We start from the raw sequence: 22,624 nt of genomic DNA, 5'->3' as shown, positions 1-22,624 counted from the left end.
TAACGTTCAATCTTAAATAATAGTTCAACCACTATAGTTATAAGAACACATATTTCATTTTTCTTTTGTCTTTAACATACTCCAGCTTCCGTGATTTTCTGCGTGAAATTGATGCCAAACACGTGTAAACGCACGACCGGTATAACTGCTAGTAGCAGACATAGACTTACGATGTTTAGTGAAATGGGCCCTAGTACTAGTGTGTACGATATTTATACACGTGATTTGTTAGTCTTACAATAATTTACAAACACATACGGCACATTGAATAGAGGGCACAACACTAATCATAGCAGCCACATGATGGAGATCATCTTTGGTATATTTAACAGTAAAAATTGAATCCTATTATTTCTCTAGACATCTATGATATGATACAAAATTATAAGTAGAATTTTGCTTTTAACAACAGTAGCAACAACACAAAACTCAACAAAGTCCCCACCCCAAAAAAAACAAAAAACCCACCAACAACAAACCCACAAAACCCCCATAAAAACAAGACCCCCATAAAATCACACAAAACAAAAATAAATACAAAACAAACAAACAAACAAACAAACAAACAAACAAATAAATAAAACAAAACACCAAATTACACTAAATTACACTATTATGAAAGGTGTGAAATAAGAAGGAAGGACAGAAGCAGAAGTGGCAGGAATATGAAGGAAATGGTACACAATCGAGGTTATATGGCGTCAGACATATGGTTAAGGACCACACAGATATTGAGAGAGGAAACCCGCTGTCACCACTTCATGGGCTACTCTTTCCGATTAGCAGCAAGGGATCTTTTATATGCACCATCCCACAAACAGGGCAGTGCATACCATGGCTTTTGATATACCAGTCGTGGTGCACTGCTGGGGCGAGAAATAGCCCAATGGGCCCACCGACGGGGATCGATCCCACACCGACCGCGCATCGAGCGAACGCTGTACCACTGGGCTACGTCCCGCCATTTTTAGAAAGAATGCAAACGTAATGTTTGTTTATCAACAACTCAGCACAGTTTAATATACGGCTATTTGGTGTCTAACATATTCTTATTAGGTTCATGGACATATGATTTTTACTTGTTTGTTTTGTTTAACGTCACCACTAGAGCACACTGATTAATTAATTAATTATTAATTAATCATCGACCATTAGATGTCAAACATATTATAGTAAGTATAACACAGTCATCAGAGGAAACCCGCTATAGTTTTTCTAATGCAGCAAGGGATCTTTTATATGCACTTTCCCACAGACAAGAAAGCACAAACCACGGCCTTTGATCAGTTGTGGTGCACTGGTTGGAAAGAGAAAAAAAAACCCCAGTCAACTGAATGGATGCACCGAAGTGGTTCAATCCTGCAACACAAGCACTTTAAGTGAGCACTCACCCACTGAGTTAAATCCTGCTCCCTGGACATATAAATGCATTAACGTATGGGGTGGCACTTGGCTGATCAGATAGGGGTGGGGGAGGGGCGTCGAAAAATGTTTTTTAATTTGCCTTGATTGCTATATAAATATAAATGTTTCATGAAGCAACAAACACAAGTTAGAGAAACAAATCACAAATATAGTAGGAAGCAGGTAACCTACACCAAACAATACCCCCTCCCCAGAAATACAATGTATGAAAGACATCTCTCCTAAAAACAAGTCAATCTCTGCCCTGAAATGATTCTTAATTCCTTATGCATGAATATCTCTTTTTAGTCAGTTTGACCGATTCAAGCATTTGTAACAAAAGATAATTTACAGATTTAAAATAAACTTCCATGGACAGGAAAATATTATGGTCAATGGATTATATATTTAACGTGGACATATTTATATTCAATGGATGTAGCAATCTTCCACGAAATAGAACTATATGCAAGAGCCTTTGAGGTTCGTTTCATTTGTAGATACAATACAGAAGCTTTTAATCTCTCGTGTACTTTATCTTCTTTTTTCTCTCTCAAAAATACGATAAATATCCAATATATTTGAATAGAAGTAGGGTCTAAGAAAAAATCGAACGAAGAGCAATTATTGGTTAACATCATTCCGTGAATGAAATACAAAGAACGAACATGAATGTCCTGCTCATTTCGAGAAATTAAAGCAAGAGAAACGCAATGCTGTGTCATCTTCGTTTACGTATGACTGATTCCGGTCTCATCAGTGTGAACACCGGCAAATTATTGTTGAGGTGCTTAGACGATTGATTTTACGTTTACCATGACAATGCTACAACGCAGCAATTCCTGATCGCTTCATATTCCTGTATGCACATTCATTTTAAAACTCGGGATCGATAATTGTACAGTTTCCGAACTTTAATTAATTAGAAATATAACACTGATCAGCTTAGGTTCTCTAAAATTAATAATTAAAAAAAGAAGAAATATTATATAGAAGTCGACCTTTAAATACATTTATTTGCCGTAACCAGATTCAATTTTGTTTTCATTCATTATTTGTCTTCCTGTTTTTCTTTTTCATTATTGAAAAGTAGATATAAAAAGTAGATGACTATATATCAAAACAACAACAACAACAACAACAAAATGTCAACTACAACAAAAACAACGACAACAACAACAGCAGTAGCAGCAGCAGCAGCAGCAACAAAAACCAAAATTCAACACCACTTCTACCAAACAAATTTAATAACAAACACTAAATATAGTACACAGAGATGACCAGGAAACGAAATGTTTTATTTAACGACGCACTCAACACATTTTATTTACGGTTATATGGCGTCGGAATTATGGTTATCGACCACAAAGATATTGAGAGAGGAAACCCGCTGTCGCTACTTCATGGGCTACTTCCGATTAGCAGCAAGGGATCTTTTATATGCACCATCCCACAGATAGGATAGTACATACCACGGCCTTTGTTACACCAGTTGTGGAGCACTGGCTGGAACGAGAAATAGCCCAATGGGCCCACCGACAGGAATCGATCCTAGATCAAGTTGCATACATCATGTCTTTTCTTGCTATTGTCAGAAGTCTGTCTCAAAATACTGTTGGCGTTGGAGTATATTTATCAAATTTTGACCATTAGCAAGGGCAATATACAGAGAATAACTAGTTACTGTCTTAAGATATCGGATATATCTTGTGAAGGTTAGAACGGCAAAAACCGCAAGACTTCTTCACCGAGCGGCGTTCACCATTTGACCTGAGCAAGATAAAGCCGATATCTTAAGACAGTAACCGGTCATTTTATTTATCCTGCAATTCTATATAATTCGATAAGATTAATGAAATTAGCCATTTATATTAGACAGCATCGTTCCGTTTTCTAGGGTATTAGGCTCACGCCTGTTGAATGCCTTTTGGCCTGCAATAACTATACACCAAAACAAAATAGTTCTTAAACGACAATTTATTTCGAATCTTTAAAACAAAAATTGTCATCAAAACGTTTAAAAAACCCATTAATTGGAAATAAAATAATGCGTAAAAATCTAACAATACACAATTCCTTTGCTGATCATAACTAGTGTAAAAGTAGTTCCATAACAAGTAGAGATATATTATTGGTCATTGACTGAAAATATAAAAATGTATATTACCACTATATCGTATTTTGCCACTATACGTAGCGATTTTAGGAAAAAAGGGTTTATGGACCCACGAAATTGATTAGGCCCATAAACCATGATTCTGCCATCACTACAAGGACGGATCCAGAATTCTAAAAATGCCAATTTGAGTTTGTCGAAGGTAAATGGACCGAGTTGACAAAGAGAGCCAGATCTGTAATGGTGTTTTGAGGGGGGGGGGGGGGGGGGGGGGGGGGGGGGGGAGAATGCTTCCCGGGAAATTTTTAAATTTTTAAATAAAGATACTCAGAGACGAGTTTTCAGTGAAATATACATAATGAGAATACACGCATGTATATATCCTCGCGGTATGGGTTTTCGCGCGGATAAGCAACGATCTCGCGTAGTGTAGAAATAACGATGTTTTTCTTGGTATTATTGACAGAGACATAATCTAGTGTGTATATATATATATATATATTATATATATATATATATATATATATATATATATATATATATAGTAGAATCTCGTTGGCTCGACCTCGGAAGGGTCGATCACACCGCAAACTCGAACCAAAAACGAAGTCCCGAAGTTTTTGTCCGGTAAACCATTATATTAACTGATGATGGGTCGAATACGTCCAGAGTCGACTATAAGGCTTCGCTCGAACTAAATTATCGGTCCCGTCTGTGTTATTAGCTATATTTCCCTTGAACTGGTGATACATCAAATATCAAATGGAAAACCATACCTGTCATGTTGTGTGTTCAGCCAGTACAGCTAGTGTCACGGTGCATTTTCGATGAACCGTGATACCAAGCAAACAATTGGCCTCGGCGGGAAGCGTTACTCTGAACACGTCTACCAGACCAGTTTTCAGTAAAACCAGGGGCTAGGTACTCAGCTATCATCACTTCGGCAAGGGCTTCTGCATCACAGGAGTAATTTCTAATAAATCCTTTCACTCTGATATTTTGTTATATAACACATTGATGAAATATTTAAGTCAGCAGTTAACAAAATTATATGGTAACAGGTCGTTTCGACCTTATTACTAGTTCACCCGAGTCGTTTTGAACAGGGTTGATTCGTACCTCTAACCGAGTCGTTTCGCCCCATTTTTCGATTCGCAATAATTTTTATTTTGTTAAGAAAGTACATTTATTCATTGATTTGTCCTACATTGCGTGTTTATATTTACAGATAAAAATAATATTATAATTTTGTTTATTTCCAGTATTATTTACTCAAGCCATATACATGAAATACGTACAGGCCTTAGATAATATACAGACAATGTATTCACATTAATAATTAATTTATGAACAGTCACACTGCATACTACTGATGTGCTGTGGTTTTTTATTAAATATACTACATACCCAGCTGAGGTTAAACGACTCGGTACGAATGAGATTTGGGGCGAACCAACCCTGGGTGAATAGGACTAAGGGCGAAACAACGCAGAGTTCGAAATGGTTTTTAGGGCGAAACGACCCAGATTCGAATAATATGTATCTAATGCTTTCGAGACTGTTCGGCCCCGCTACACATTCGGCCCCAGACGTTGTTTTATAAATCAAATTATTCAGTCACTTGTGTTTTGTTATTAAATTTTATCGTAAATATTGTAATTTCTTTCTCTCGTTCTCTTTCTTTTTTTCTTTCTTTCTCTCTTTTTGTGATTATTATATTATTTTTAATTGATCATAATATCCGAGTGTTAAAGAATAAATAAGAGCCAATCAACCAAAACTGTATTTAGTTTTGATAATCCAAAAATTAAAATGAACTGATTTTCTTGTTTGTCTAAATACAATTTAATAAATTGCAATAAATTGTTTTGCGTTTGTTCTACTTAATTATATTTCCATGTAGACCCTTCCCATAATAGGGGCGCTTTACATGTGGCTAGAATTGGAACCACTGATGTTTGACGTCAGTAGGGGTTACATGTGTACAGAAATTAAGTACGATCACAAAGAATGTTTTCCATGCGGAGCACTCACTCAGGGTTTGGAGTCGGTATCTGGATTAAAAATCCCATTCCTCGACTGGGATCCGAACCCAGTACCCACCAGCCTGGAGACCGATGGCTTAACCACTGCGCCACTGAGGCCGGTAGGTAAATTGAAAGTAGCATCATTAAGACATGTTCTAGTTCAGTTCAGTTCAACTTTATTTTCGTGCTTATATCCCATTAAAGTTCAACCAAGCTGTCCTGGACACACATCTCAGTGTTCTAGCATTTAAAAGAAACAGCAAAAATACACATGGATGCACAGTTCCTGAACCTAGTCTGAGTTGTTTGTGATAGAATCGTGGGTTAGGTAAGTTCTGTCTTGTATCACTCTCTACTACTTGAATCGTCAGTGAAACAATGTTAAAACGTAATATACAAACATGAAAGTCTAAACATACTAAAAGTAAGTTTCGCTTCCTTATTTTATCACCATATCATTTATCAGTGATATTCTACATGAACGCGATGTTTATGTGTGTATGTGTGTGCGTATCACGGTGTATAATATGTATGTAGGCCTATTGTATGTACGTATGCGTGTGTGTGTGTGTGTGTGTGTGTGTGTGTGTGCGCGCGCGCAATGAATGTTATTCGACAAATTAAAGTTACAAATTTGTATTTTATTTATATTATTACCGGTGTATGTGACCATCTAAAGTGTTACTATACCAATTACAGCATATATCTGTATACACGAACACTAGATCGCCGTATATTGCATTAGGGGCCGAACGTCTGGGGCCAAAACGGTTTGGGGCCGAGCATGTACTGGGGCCGAAACGTCCTGACACCTATCTAATTCAACTTTCTAACTGATGTTACGGAAATATCCGATGTTGACCGAATGGTTCGGTCGAACTACCCGATGGGTCGAACACTTTCTCGAGCACCGACGGGGTTCGAGCCAACGAGATTCAACTGTATATATATATATAACTAATATATATATAATATATATTATATATATATATATATATATATATATATTATATATATATATCATTTAAAATTTAAACATTAAATTCAATACGTAGTGAGATTTTTAGTTTTAATTTTAGTTTACTTGTGTATACTGTAATATTTTAACCTTTTTGATGCGGTATATATTTTGTAGCGGGACATCCAGTTAACTTCTGAATGACCAATATTCAAGAAAGGTAACTCAAAACAATGTGTGGTGGTCCACAAATTCCATATGAATAATACACGTAAAAAATAACACCATTAAAATAAATTTTAACACCATTGTCACATATAAACCATATAGCTCAGTGCTATTTGTACATTGATAAGGTGGGGTAAATTTGACAGCCCTTCGAGGTTTTTTGGTCATTGATTATTATTTAAATACTATTATTTAAAAAAATGTCTACTACACATTTCATGTTCAATAGATATTACTTTAATATGTAATGTCGTTTAATGAACGTCGTTCAATCCTGACCCAATATAAATCGTATTCAGTACATGTAAAATAAAGACAGGGGGCTCATTCGGACGTCCATAGAAATAGATTGCCGTAGGGATGGTCTAATTGTCTTGTGTTTATTTCACTAAGTTCGACGCCAGTCACTTTTCGCACCATTGTTTTGGCTTCGTACACAATAAATATAGCATATCTATTAATTTTACTTGAAATCCATATTTCATAAAAGGTACTCTTTTCTAATCACAAGATTTTTCTTCAAACACATTTAGGTACATGAATAATGTTCGGCGAACTCGAAAATGATCAATGTAAAGGTATTTAGTGTCAAGCTTAGAATGGTTGTTGTATTTGAGCGGGAATCTTTGTCTACATCGTGGTAGTCAGCCATTCCGCGTTTTCGCTATAGAGTGATTTCTGACAGCAGAGAGCGATCATAACCGTACACAAGTCCGTCTAGCTCTCGAACGGCAGAGTACTCGGACTAATAATACCCATCCCTAATTAAAATGATTGATCGCAATACAGAAAACCAAACATTAAAAAATTATTACCGTATGATCAATAATTGTGCTTTTTGAAATAATATACTAACTACATGAAGTTATTGTTGGTCTTCAAAGAGAAGAAAAAAAGAAAAAAAAAAGAAAAAAAGAAGAACAAAATAATGAAAGAATTAAAACGAAGAAGGAAAAGAACAACAATAACCCCCCCAAAACCCCCCCCAACCCCCCCCCCCAACAAAACAACAACAACAACAACACCCCCCGACATTATATACATTTGGAAAGTCTCATAAAATTATTATTGATTCTTGCTTAATCTAATATACTAGTAGCTGAAGTTATAGAAAAAAAAGAAAGAAATTAATAAACAGAAGAAAATAGAAAAAACAAACAAACTATATTTATCACGGGGCGGGATGTAGCCCAATGGTAAAGACTCGCTCGATGCGCGGTCGGTCTGGGATCGATCCCCATCGGTGAACCCATTGGGCTAGTTCTCGTTCCAACCAGTGGACCACAACTGGCATATCAAAGGCCGCGGTATGTACTACCCTGTCTGTGGGATGGTGCACATAAAAAATCCATTGCTGCTAATCGAAAAAGAGTAGCCCATGAACTGGCAACAATGGGTTTCCTCTCTCAATATCTGTGTGGTCCTTAACCATATGTCTGACGCCATATAACCGTAAATAAAATGTGTTGAGTGCGTCGTTAAATAAAACATTTCATTCTTTCCTATATTCACCAGGAAATTCTTATAGAATTAATACTGATTCATGCTGAATCTGATAAAAATAACAATTATAAAAAAGAAAACGAAGAGACGCACTGGATCCAAAGTTTATAGACCACTAAATGTCATTGCACTAGTTTCACCAGGATAAGTAACCTGTAATTCTGAAGTTGAAACGACCCTAATGATGCTTTCAGACATGATAGCAAGAGATTTGAATAGGTAAAAAAAACAACTGTGACACAAGTCCAAGTGTACTCAATAGCTTCCTTGTGGATTTCTAGAAAAAACGATTTGAATTTTCTGTTTTATTGTAAACGTAGTGAAATACAGGGACGAATTCAGGAAATACTGGGATTTTTTTTTGTCGTGGACTAAAGGGAAAAGAACACATGGACCAACTCGTAAAACGGACATTCCAGTGAAACAACAACAACAACAACAACAACAAAAACAAAAACGAACAAATACAAAAGAAAACCACATAAATAAAACCCCCACAAACCCCCCCCCCCCCCCCTCCCCCCCCCAAAAAAAAAAAATACCACACAAAAAACCAAACCAAACCAAACCCAAACAAACCCAGAAAAAAGAATCACTTTAATATATTTACGAGTTCCCCCTTTGGACCCACCTCTGAAATATGATGATTCAGAGTGTGGGCCAAAAGCGACAAAACAAACACACACTATGTTGTTCTTGCACACCTCCACTAAATAGAGAATAATACACGAGTGGCCGTTAGATACCATTTATCTTACAACGAGTTTTAAAACGTATCTTATGAACGAAAGCGAGTTTGATACGTTTTTAAATAACGAGTTGTAAGATACATGGTATCTAACGGACACGAATGTATTATTCTATTTCTTACATATCCTCAAAAACCAGGTTTTAAGCAAATTTTAACATCTTTTTTTAACTAAAAGTTATTTACAGCCCTTGCACTTACGCGTCACAGACAAATGATTGTCAGGTTAACCACATCACTGTGTAATCGATTTTGATCGTGCTGTTTTTTTCACTGGATGTATGACATTGGTGACCTGGTCATCACCTAGAAGCAGCCAATCGTATGTCTTGAAATTTTTAACACACATACACGTACGTAGAAATTGTATTGTTTCACACCCGTTGGTGAGAACATAATTCGTTATTTTGGATAACACAAACTTGTTTACACATGTACGTGTGTTAACAACGGCCACTAATGTATTGTTATCTATTTCTATATCAAACTATATTCTGTGGAAATTACAACAATATCGAGGCTACTATTTTCAACATAGGTTGACCAAGAAACGGGCATCCCAACGAAAGAAAGAAATGTTTATTTACGGTTATATGGCGTCAGACATATGGTTAAGGACCACACAGATTTTGAGAGGAAACCCGCTGTCGCCACTATATGGGCTACTCTTCCGATTAGCAGCAAGGGATCTTTTATTTGCGCTTCCCACAGGCAGGATAGCACAAACCATGGCCTTTGTTGAACCAGTTATGGATCACTGGTCGGTGCAAGTGGTTTACACCTACCCATTGAGCCTTGCGGAGCACTCACTCAGGGTTTGGAGTCGGTATCTGGATTAAAAATCCCATGCCTCGACTGGGATCCGAACCCAGTATCTACCAGCCTGTAGACCGATGGCCTACCACGACGCCACCGATGGCCGGTCGCATCCCAACGAAGCCGGCCCTCACCGTATGTCAGAACACCGGCCCAGTTTGCCGTTATATGAGTGCACATATCTCTTATACATTTGTTTTCATTTAGTATTAAAATGACAACCCAATGGGTTATTTAAATAATTAAATACAGAGGTCAACTTACTTGTAACAATCACAGAAAGTTTTGAAAAGAAATTTCAGCATTTTATATTGTGTTTTTTTTGTAACGAAAATTATTTCTTACACTGGACTATGTTAAGCTGCTACAACAGGTAATGGCACAAAAATGGCGGTATGTTGTCTTCTAGCAAAAAAACTAACAAAAAAACTCCCAACTCCCCCCCCCCCCCCAAAAAAAAAAAATAATATCAAAGAACCCAAACAAAAAACAAACAACAACAACCAACAACAAAAACCCCCACACAAACACAGCAAAAAACAAAAGATCAAATACAAAACCAACATACAAACAAAATCTAATTATGATAAAAACCCAACAAACCCAACCCAACCAAAATAAACGTAAAGTAACGTAACGTAAACGTAACGTAACGTAACGTAACGTAACGTAACGTAACACAACAAAAGAAAACAAGTGCACAGTGTCGTCTGGTGTTGGATGGGTTTAGAATACACGCCTATCGGCTAACATACAAACAGGTTTTATCGCTCCATCTATAGTTCGTCCCATCATCGTGATCTTTGTAAATAATTTCAGTTTGGTTCGACGTAAGAAAAACAATAAAAGTGTTTTGGAAATAATAATAATTTAAAAAACCCCAACAAAACCCCCCAACTATTTTTGTGTGCAATTTTGAAAACAATCGGCTCAGGTATAAATAACTTGTAAAGTTGTAGTAAATTCCATAGTATGAATTTGTTTTTTTTAAAAAGGTGTTCCCTGTGGAAAGGACTACAGTGTTCTCCAAGATTGGACCGAACTACGGTTGGACTCGATGAATGGTGGGTATGATGGGATGCCGGAAGTTAGGTGCTTTTTGGGGGGGCGTAGGCGGTTTTGGTCTTAGGATTCTGATGTTTTGATCTGACCTCCCCTCCAACCCGGCCTTCACCTAGTCACACGCCGATTCGGGATATGATTGGCATTTCCCAAAAATCTAAATTTAATTTTAAATCTTTCCTGTGAGGCCTGGGGCAACCTTTCTTCCTAACCTTCTTGGGCCCAAATGTAATTAAGGTTTTGAGCTGTTAATGAAATTTATAAATAAAATTTATTTTAGACTAGCCCATACAAATTTTGCGCCAATTATGTCCAAATTGTTAGTTGAGTATATTTTTTAATTATAATATTTTTTAATTTTAGGCGCATCTAAAAATTAACTACCCCATTTCCTCCATTTATTATTAGGACTTAAATCGAAATTTCAAAATTATTTGTTAAGTAATTAAGTCCTGTCTCGAGTCAGGCCGCAGATCATATCGGAGGTCGGACTCGGGATGGGCTGTTCAAAACACTAGTGGTATATGAGCACGTAAAACTAGTTACCTACCTACCTACTGGTTTATAGAAAATCATGGCATATATTATCCAGAATGTGGGAGAAGCAAGTAGTAAATAAGAAATTCTATAAAATATAAGACTAATTAAATATATTACAGAAATAAAATTATAATACACATAATGTCCAATATTTACTGATGATATAGTTAAATATAGGTACAACAACACCATTTTATTTTTCACGACAACAACAACAATCTTTATTTTTCTGGTTTAACAACTACAAATACATGTATACTCTGATGGTGTTGAATTTGGCAAATTCGTGAGAAGACACATAAAACACCCTTGAATAATGCATATAAAGCCAGAGATAGTCTATATCACAAGGGTGTTTTTTTCCTTCTCATTTAAAAGAAAATATTAACGTTAATGTTAAACACTCAAACAACAGCTGCTAATTAAACAATGTGCTGAGGTGTCGGTAAAGAAACGTGTTTTTATACGCCTGTCTTTGACGGGTCGTATTATGGTATGGCGTTGTCCGTCCGTCCGTCCGTCCGTCCATCTATTTACGTTTCATTTCCGGAGCACATCTTTCGTATGAATTAAAAATGTATCATAAAGCTTTGCATGCAAGTACAACAAGGGGTGGCGGTGTGTCACGTACCATATCTAGGTCACCGCGATTTTTTTCACGCATTACTTCACATTAAAGGAAATCCTTGTCCTGGCCACATCTTTCTTATCACTTCTTATAGGATCATCAAACCTTGCAGGCAAATACAACTTGGGATGGCGGTGTGTTGTGTACCGCGACCTATTTTTGACGGACGTATGCCTGATATGTACCTCACCGGTACTCTTGTTTTTTTATATCACGCGTGTACTTCCCCATTGTAGTTTTTATTTCTTATTTTCATTTCAGTTCTGTGCTCATAAAACGGATGGAAAATGGACACTTTGTTAATTGCTCAGAGAACAATATATATTTTTTTAATTCACATTTTCACCACGTCTGAAAATATGTTGATGTCGGTTGTGTTTGTTCCCCAATCCCATATCCGGTTAAACGGAAATAGCTTTAGCTAAAGTCAACACAAGCACACGCAGCGTCAATGAACCAAAATCTCCATATAACTCACGTGATAGACTGTTATTTGCCAATAACATACACTTTAGCAACATGAATGAGCTATAAAATAAACTGATGTTAAAAATTACACTCGTGCAAATTGTTTCTATCTATTTTTAATACATTAACCTGAAAATGAAGTGGTGCTGAAATAACATAAGTACGTAAAGTATTGTTTAAAACAAACACTTCTCCATTTAGACAAGGCCACAAAGCTACTGGATGTGTCCACTGTGAGCGTGCTTGAACAATCAAAACGTAATAGCGTTGAACATTCTACGGATGCAACGCCCACAAGTATGAACATTTGTTTTGTTTAACGACTCCACTAGAGCACATTGATTTATTATTAATCATCGGCTACTGGATGTCAAACATTTGGTAATTCTGACTCGTGATCATCAGAGGAAACCCGCTACATTTTTCCTAATGCAGCATGGGATCTTTTATATTCACTTTCCCACAGGCAGGAAATCACATACCATGGCCTTTGTCCAGGTGTGGTGCATTGGTTGTAACGAGAAAAAAACACAATCAGTTGAATGGATCCACCGAGGTGGTTCGATCCTGCAACGCAATCACCTCTAGCGAGCACTCAACCCTACTGAGCTAACCCCCCCCCCCCACATGTATGAATGAAATGTCTTGATAGTATTCTATGGTCATCATTTTCAGCAAAATCAATAAAATGATCCACTGATAACGCGAGTTAAAGTTTTCAGTCTCCTATTTTAACGTCACAGAACAGAACTGGCCCCGTGCTTATAAACCTTAAAGCGGCAGTATCCGGAATATTTTTTTTTATTATTTAAGCATATAGAACAGAAAATCCAATTACGTTTGGTGCATATATGACGCCGCACTCCGCATTGGTTTCACTACGCTGGCTTATCCAGGTAAAAAACAAAGCCAGTATTTTGAAAGTGGGACACTTTTTACGGGCTCGTACCGATCTCGGTTTTCATTGGCTTATCACAATTATAGAATTCCTCAACAAGAGATCACGTGAGATTTCGCAATTTTTGAACAAATTTAACTGTCTTGATTGAGGGGTCGTCTCATATCTCCAAAACATATTTATATCCATAGAGGTATGGTACAACACCTTTCCAGGGGTCGGTGGGTGGGGGATTTGCCTTGACATTTTGACAGTGGCCAGCTGTTGGCATACGCGTTACATGTAAGAGGGTGTTACTAATTACGCAACGCTCTAGGGATTGAGGAAGAGGGTACTGTGTTCGATTTACGTAACATTTTTCAAGACTATATGTTATTTTTATTTATTACTTAGACCTAAAAAGGTGTTTTTTGGAAATGCGCGGTCAGTCTAGGATCGATCCCTATCAGCGGGTATGTAAAAGACCATGGTATGTGATATCCTGTCTGTGGGATGGTACATATAAACGATCCCTTGCTAAAAAAAAATGTAGCGGGTTTCCAAGGCGCGTGTGCAGAGATTTCAGCGGGGTTGGGGTTATAGACTGTGTTAAGCGAAGTTTATATGGGGCCATGCTCCCTCAAAAATACGTTTCAATTTTTTTTTAAGCTTGGGCAAATAAGGGTTTCGACCTCCAATACCCTCCCCCTGAACATGCACCCGATTCCTCTCTAAGATTATATGTCAAAATTACCAAATGTTAGACATCCAACAGTAGATGGAAGGAAGGATAGGATAGGATATGTTTTATTTAACGACGCACTCAACACATTGTATTTACGGTTGTATGGGGTCGGATGATTATTAAATCAATATGCTTTATGTTTGATGTCGTTAAATAACCCCCCCCCCCTAACTTTACCCTTTCCAAACGAAATAATATTTATTTGAATTTGTCGATTTTAACACGTAAAATTAAGAAGTGAAAACGTTCATTGTCTATTTTAGTATATTTTATTTAAAAAATATATACATGATTAATGTGTTACTAGTATACAAATTAAACTTTGAAAGTTCTACTAACACTTTATAAAAGATCAATTCTGAAATAGGAAGGTACGATTGTCGATAATACGTTGTCAAGATCAAACCGGTTTTAATTAAAGACTCCAGTACCGTATCCTCAACCGAACGTTCTTCGTACAGCGCAAGATTTCTCTTTTAATTTTTTGAGACGAACCTTACAATTTGAAATCGGCAAACGCACGTGTTAACTGAAACTGACAACAGGCTGTCGTTTGTGCTTTGCCGAGCTATGGCGGCACAGACGACGAATCAAGCGTATACGTTTGACGATCTCCGTTCATAGCGAACACGACTTTTTAAAAAGTGCATTTGAGCTTGTATTTCACATTTGTACATGATTTTATACTATGGTAACCAGAGAATGTAACTTTAAAGTCTAGACTTTATTAAAGTCCAGACTTTAACGTCATGGCAACGCCATTCAAATAGCATTACGTTAAAGTCTGGTCTTTATTAAAGTCTAGACTTTAAGTTTTATAAGCACGGGCCCAGATCAAGGCCCGTGCTTATAAAACTCCAGACTCAATCTCTAATGACATCACACGCATACAATTTGCATGGCGTTGTCATGACATTAGTATCTCAGACTCTGTTAGAGTCTCGAGTTTTATAAGCACCAGGCCAGATCTTTATTTCGCTCAAGGCCACACACCGGTAGCATCAGAGGATTGTATACATATAACAATAATAAAAAAATATATACACAAACGTCAGTATTGACCATTTACCTTTCTCAATTGGTAAGAAATGACTAGATAGATAAAATCGGAGAAAAGTAATATAATTTTTCTTATTTAAGATGTTAAAATAACTTTTAAATTCTATTTTCTCTTTAAAGGTTATGTATGTGGAACACTTTCCTGATTCGGTAATGCTACTATGCCAGTTTTGAGTAAACTGGTCTTCTAGTCGTAATTTTACAGTTCTTTTTAAATGTGACATAGACATAAAACACAGTGCATCCCATACATAGTTATAACCTAGTCTGTAAAGTATGTCTCCAATATGTACAATCCATTTATATCCTGTGCCGTATTCAACAAAGTAATATAACATTAGATTATAAATATATAGTTAGCTGATTTCAAGAAGTCCTCTAAGTCATTAACATAGAAAGAAAATAGAAGTGGTGACAGATTTTCCCCTTGTCTAACACCAATTGTGCAATAGAAAAACTCCGATAACTTCTTAACACAAGATGTTATATCATTATACATATTGTGAATTATTCTAAAGAAGTTTCCATTTAAATTGTTACTTAACAATTTGGACCAGTCCAACTCTCCGTATTTTGTCAAAAGCCTTCTTTAAGTCAATAAACGCACAAGATAGTTTCTTTTTTCTTCATTTTAATAGTTCTATAATTCCATGAATTGCAAATATATGATCAGTAGTGGAGTAACCTTTCCTAAAGCCTTCTTGAGCCTCAGTAAGGATATCGTTTTGTTCGACATATGTACTCGGTGTATTATTTAAAACATTGGTAAATAACTTGCTTAAACACAATAATAGTGTTATTGGTCTGCAATTTTCCACATTCTTTTTATCACCATTATTTTTATATATAGTTTTAATAACGCCCCGTGACCATTCTTCTGGGAAAACACCACTTTCTGAAATACGGTTAAACAGCACAACATATAATGTTAAAAACTTATCAACAGTACATTTAATATATTCATTTATAATTTCATCATTTAGAGTCTTCACAGCTTTGAGAACTTCCTCACTGGTGACAAGTTAAGGATACTATGCACACTTAAAATGCAATTTTTAAATAATTGCGTGATATATTATGACATTTTAAAAAACCCTTTTGATATGTTTTTCTTGATAACAGTTTCATGATAACATTACAACAATATAAACGTATAATCAGATGCCGCTGAATTCGACTAAACGTCTAATATCAATAATAAAGTACGATATATATATATTTTTTAAAACGCCACAACATTTTAACACAGAGACAAAGACATTTTTTTTGTTGTATTTTGGACATTACAAACATGGATGATGATGAGATAAATGGTGAAGCCGCTGTATTTCCATTACGGTATGGGACTACTTGACAGGTTCGTGCTCCTCGCTTACTGTCAGTTGAGCTATCTCGGTATCACCCGAGCCCGGGGTACACGGAACCTGCAGTGCATGCCGTGTAATCATCCCCCATGTGGGGTCATACACTCGGGAGACACACCCATAATCGCACCCGTGAAGTGGGTGAAACTCGGTGTATGTGGTCTTACACCTACCCATTGAGCCTAGCGGTGCACTCACTCTGGGTTGAAGCCGGTACTGGCATGGAAAATCCCCCATTGCCTCAGGTGGGATACGAACCCAGTACCTACCAGCCAGAAGTCCGATGGCATAACCACTACACCACCGAGGATAAAGTACGAAATTATTAGGAAGTAAATACCAGTTTGAGCTATTGTAAAATTTAGGACAACCAAAATGATACTGGATATACAGACAAGGAACTGAAATTAATAGGTAGAAAATATTGTCAGACTCAATAAGACTACAAAGTCAGGCATATCACTTAAGATGAATATCGCAAAACTGAAATATGTAATATAAAAGTCAACATATTTCTTGGATTCATCCTTTTGTAAATGTTTCTCCTTTACCACTGAAACTAATTTTTATCCAAAATATATTTCATGCCAATAAAATTATCTACATCTGAACCAGCCCACGACGCTGTCCGTCATAAAGTTCGATACATTAAAAGTAGGCTTATATTTCCGTTGCTTTTTCAGTTGCATAAGTGTTTTCACAATAAAGCTCCAATGGTGTATGTTCTATTATGAACAAGCACAGCATGACATGGAGACGTCACGTGCATTTAAAAACACAAACACGTCCTTGGCACACATAATGGAAACCACTGACCTATTACTAATGATAATAATTCCCAGGAATCGAGTTAATTTATTTTAACGTCTACAACTAATACAGAAAGTAACTGAAAATAACGGTTTCGCACAGAGTTGTTTTTCTGCAGAACTATCTACTTTTTATTTGCTCAAATCCACTTTAAACAGTTCCGTGTTTCATTGTACTTTCAAGCGCACTAAAGTATCTGTGTTGTTATAGCATCCCATCTGATTGGAAGGAAGTTGGACACTTAAGGTCTATATAGAAGTACGAAAATAGTGTATTGGCACGGTACAGGAGCTCAGTCCCGTAGACCGCAAATAAATGACATTGATCAACGTGTACTAAATTTAGAAAGGTAAATGGAAAGGAAAAAAAGAAAAACATAAAAAAGAAAGAGGAAATAAATAAAAAAAGAAACGGAAAGAAACCCCCCAGATATTCATCTTTTATCAGGTGTCAAATAAGTCGCACCCACCCCCACCAAAACCCCCAAACAAACCCAAACGAACCCAACAAAAACAAGAATAACCCAACCCCCACCCCAAAACCTCCCAAGCAAAATCACAAAAAAACAAAACAAAAAACAAACCAAGAAACCAAATCAAACCAAAACAAAACACAACAAATAATAACACACCCCAAACACCACCACCACCACCACCACCACCACCACCAACACATAATTCACACATTTACCATACGATATTCATGGATACTCATCAGATGAGATCTTCATCCACAATCGCCACCCGTAATTAACACATTTGTCATCTGAGTTTTCTTCCCTACACTTATTTCTAAACATGTAGTCGTTTGACATATCATTCATATTAAACGTCTATCACATTTATATCACATTCATCTGTTACGAGTAAATGTCAGTAATTACCAATCTGTTCAAAAGGCTGGATAATACGGATGTTGTGTCCAACACCATCCAGAAAGTCCGGCATTGTCCAGTCATAGGGTTTTTAGTCTGTTCTGGGAACGTACTTGCTAGTGGTTGATATACGCTTCTTGGTAGAGTTACCAATGCTACCTTCTAACGGACAGTGTGAACAATGGCTTCCTGGCTCTGAAATCACTGAATTACCTTCCAGACTGAAGGGTGGTTGGAGAGAAAGTGATGTGCATTTCCTATGGTAAATATTTAATATTTGCTATTTAAAGTAGAGTTTTTCTAAGAAACGCACGGCCGTGTAAATGCCTGCTGGGGAAAGACATTTATATACTAATATACACAACATCTATAAAAGCAAAGATACATGCAATAGTTTGGTGTATTAACTTACATTTCAATGTAAAGACAACCCACCACAGGTAACAACCCTGTCTTACACCTGTATATTGTATACGCAGACAAATAAATGAACAGTAAACCGATCTTCTTTAACACAGAGAAAGCTTATATGACACCTCAGTATATTATATTCATAATCAGCGGCTGTTAGGTGTCGGAACTATAAAAGGTTTGTTTTGTTTAACGACACCACTAGAGTACATTGATTAATTTATCATCGTCTATTGGATATGAAACTTTTGATAAAAGTGACAAGTTTTTTTCCAGAGGAAATCAACTACATTTTTCATTAGCAGCTGTGGATCTTTATTTAATATTCACTTTTTTCCACAGACAGGACAGAACATATCACAGCTTTTGATATACCAGTCGTGTATATACCAGTCAGACATTGATTGGGACGGGTGTGTGTGTCTGTGTGTGTGTGTGTGTGGAGCCACTCGGAGAATGGGTCCACCGAAGGGATTCGAACCATCGACCCATGCACCTCAGGTAAATGCTCTACTGACTGAACTAGATCCCGGTCCTAGAACTCAAGAAAACTAAATGTGCCCCTGGAATGCGATCAAACCTACGACACTTCGTACCGTATGCCACTGCTACATCGTACCCCCAGGTGACTCATTTCAATTCCACAGACAAATCTCGTAAAACATTCTCCTGCAGTTGCCACACACACGTCAACTACCAAAGGTGTACGCATAATTTAAGGGTGTTTATAACATTGGTAAAAGATTAGGTGATGATAAATAAATCAATGTGCTCTAATGGTGTGGTTAAACAACACAACCTCTAACTGTAACAGACGTCTTTAGCCTTGAGGACGGGACGTAGCCCAGTGGTAAAGCGCTCGCTTGATGCGCGCCCATCGTGCTATGTCTCGTTCCAGGCAGTGCACCACGACTGATATATCAAAGGCCGTGGTATGTGCTATCCTGTCTGTGAGATAGTGCATATAAAGGATCCCTTGCTGCTAATCGAAAAGAGTAGCCCATGAAGCGGCGACAGCGGGTTTCCTCTCTCAATATCTGTGTGGTCCTTAACCATATATCTGACGCCATATAACCGTAAATAAAATGTGTTGAGTGCGTCGTTAAAGAAAAAATTTACTTCCTTCATTCAATAGCCATGATTAAAAAAACACAATAATAATAAAAACAACAATACCCCCTCCCCCAACCCCTCCACCTAAAAAAGAAAAGAAAAGAAGAAAAAAAAGCACAAACAAACTGTAAACTGAAATTTACTCACTTGAGAAACATTGTTTGACCGGTGTCCAGTATATTCCTGGAAATGGCTTTCCACGACTTGCAAATGTTGAATATCTCGCGAGCAGTCAGAGGTATCCGTGAATCCACCTTCATTTTGGCAATCTCTTCAAAACTCATTTTCGGCTGTTTTTTGTGACACTTACAGGCGCAGTTGTCTGACACGGGCTTGATTCCATTCACGGATGGACGGACGCGCGACATTCGACACCCCATCTCGATCCTTTTGTTTTCTTCCCCACTCAGGAATTGGTTTTAGTTTTGGTTTTGCGAAACCGACGCCAGTAAAAAGTGAGCAACACGTTTGAACGTTTCAAAATGTTCGGCTATAATATAGTTTCGTACCTTGTGTGTTTTAGAAAAAACACGCTAAAATCTGTTGTGTTGGTTTCATTAGCCGACTGCAGGATGTACTATAAGAAGAATCTGACACATTACGAATGTTTGTACTGTATTCACGTGGAATCAGGATGAGGTACTAGTACAGGAAGAATCAGCTACAGTACAAGATGTAACAGACGCTGTTGATCTTAATAATTCCAATGAAAGTCCTTCCAGGGATACATTCATAAAACAGAAGAAACAAGAAGCTCAGGATAAATATTTAAAACTACTACTCCGTTTGCCTTCCATTAAACAGAAATCCTATCTGAATATTAAAGTTTCGTATAAGCTATCTCCGTTTTTCTTCCATTAAATGGAAATCCTACATATTGGAATAATAAAGTACACACGTACAAGTAAAATGTTCACGATGGATGTATCAGACACAAAATGCAATGAACACGACACCGAAAGACGTCCTGTATTTACCGATCTGCTCTTTCTTTCGTACTTTTATTAATTACAAGAAGATTTTTAAGAATGGAGAAAATAATCAGATAAGTCTGTATTCCCCGACTTCCGTGGTTTTGCGCATCCTCCTTCATCTACGAAGTGCGTCGTTTTTAATACTGTTTATGCGAAAATACGACTGTAATTGGACGCCTGGCTCTGGCTAATTTAGCGTGCGAGGATCAGCCGGCATAATTACTCGTCGCCTTCGTATCGGTGGTTTTCCAAGACAATTACTGCTCATAAAAATCTCCCCAAAGTGGATAGAAGTAATTATACAGTGGTGTATCGGTGTAAGTTAATCAAAATATTATTTACCTTACAGTTGGTTAATAACTCGACGGCAGTAAAGCGGATGCTGATCGATGCTTCGTCTCTCGTGAAGCGTCCAGTGGTATCAAGGCGTGTTCGGGATGGATATGTGCAAGTGTTGTCATGCGACAATTTCCCTGTCGTCTGCCATAGATCTTGTCAGCAAGAGGAATATGAAAATGCTAACTAATTTGGAATGTGCTTTAAAAAAATAAAAAAATAAAAATACTAGAGGTTTATACCTAGCGGGAGATAGTGGTTTTAGTCAGCAGGTGGTTGTGTTGATGGTGGTGATGATGGTGATGGTTGTGGTGGTGATGATGAATGTTGTGGTAGTAATGGTGCTTATGGTGGTGTTGAAGGTTCTTGTGGTGGTTGTTGTGGTGAGTGTGTAAGTTGAGATTGTGGTTTTAATAGTGGTAGTGGTGATGGTGGTGTTGATGATGGTGATGGTGATGATGATATTTGTTGTTGTGGTGATGAACGTTGTTGTAGTGATGATGGTTGTTGTGGTGGTAGTTGTTATTATGGTGAGTGTGATGGTTGTGATGATGGTAGTTGTGATGATGGTAGTTGTGGTGATAGTGGTGGTGGTGATGGTAATGGTTGTTGTGGTGGTGGTGATGGTGGTGATGGTGGTTGTGGTGATGGTGATGGTGGTCGTGGTGATGGTGATGGTTGTTGTGGTGGGGTGTGTGGCAATTTTCCGGCTCATATATGCGACATACTGCTCTTTTTAGTTGACAAGACCTTTTTGTCTAGATAAAGAACACCCTATTTAATTTTAAATTATATATATAGAAAGAAAGAAAGAAGTGTTTTATTTAACGACGCACTCAACACATTTTATTTACGGTTATATGGCGTCAGACATATGGTTAAGGACCACACAGATTTTTTTAGAGGAAACCCGCTGTCGCCACATAGGCTACTCTTTTTACGACAGGCAATAAGGGATCTTTTATTTGCGCTTCCCACAGGCAGGATAACACAAACCATGGCCTTTGTTGAACCAGTTATGGATCACTGGTCGGTGCAAGTGGTTTACACCTACCCATTGAGCCTTGCGGAGCACTCACTCAGGGTTTGGAGTCGGTATCTGGATTAAAAATTCCATGCCTCGACTGGGATCCAAACCCAGTACCTACCAGCCTTTAGACCGATGGCCTACCACGACGCCACCGAGGCCGGTGAAAATTATATAGAGTGTTCTTTGTTTAGACACTAATAACTGCCCCTACTCATATAGTGTTTCACAGGGTTATTTACGCCAGGTACAACTCTATACTCTATGTGACAAATACATGACCGAAGAACCTGTGATTCATTCCAACTTATTTTCGTGCTGATATCCAATTGAGGTTCAAGCACGCTGTCATGGGCACACACACCTCAACTATCTGGGCTGTCTATCCAGTACAGTGGGTTAGTTGTTAGTGGTTAGTGATCAGTGAGAGAGAAGAAGGTGTAGTGGCTTTACACCTACCCACCGATTCGTTAAAACTCGCTCTGTGTGGGAGTCGGTATCGGGCTGCGAACACTGTACCTACCACGCCACCGAGG

At 37.5% G+C, this 22,624-nt stretch overlaps 1 protein-coding gene across 1 annotated transcript in view; it reads right to left on the bottom strand.

Moving 5' to 3' along the window:
* The window catches only part of LOC121370881, a 39,500-nt gene extending 18,271 nt beyond the window's left edge, over nt 1–21,229 (bottom strand). Inside the window, exon 1 of the mRNA XM_041496410.1 lies at nt 19,899–21,229. Within this exon, the coding sequence (XP_041352344.1) occupies nt 19,899–20,131 (233 nt within the window). The 5' untranslated portion in view covers nt 20,132–21,229. The remainder of the gene's footprint in view (nt 1–19,898) is intronic.
* Between the last annotated feature and the right edge of the window lie 1,395 nt (nt 21,230–22,624).

Source organism: Gigantopelta aegis, chromosome 4 (assembly GCF_016097555.1).
Source record: "Gigantopelta aegis isolate Gae_Host chromosome 4, Gae_host_genome, whole genome shotgun sequence".
Taxonomy (NCBI): domain Eukaryota; kingdom Metazoa; phylum Mollusca; class Gastropoda; order Neomphalida; family Peltospiridae; genus Gigantopelta; species Gigantopelta aegis.
Note: the sequence above shows the minus strand (reverse complement) of the source record. Positions and strands in the feature narration are given on the sequence as shown.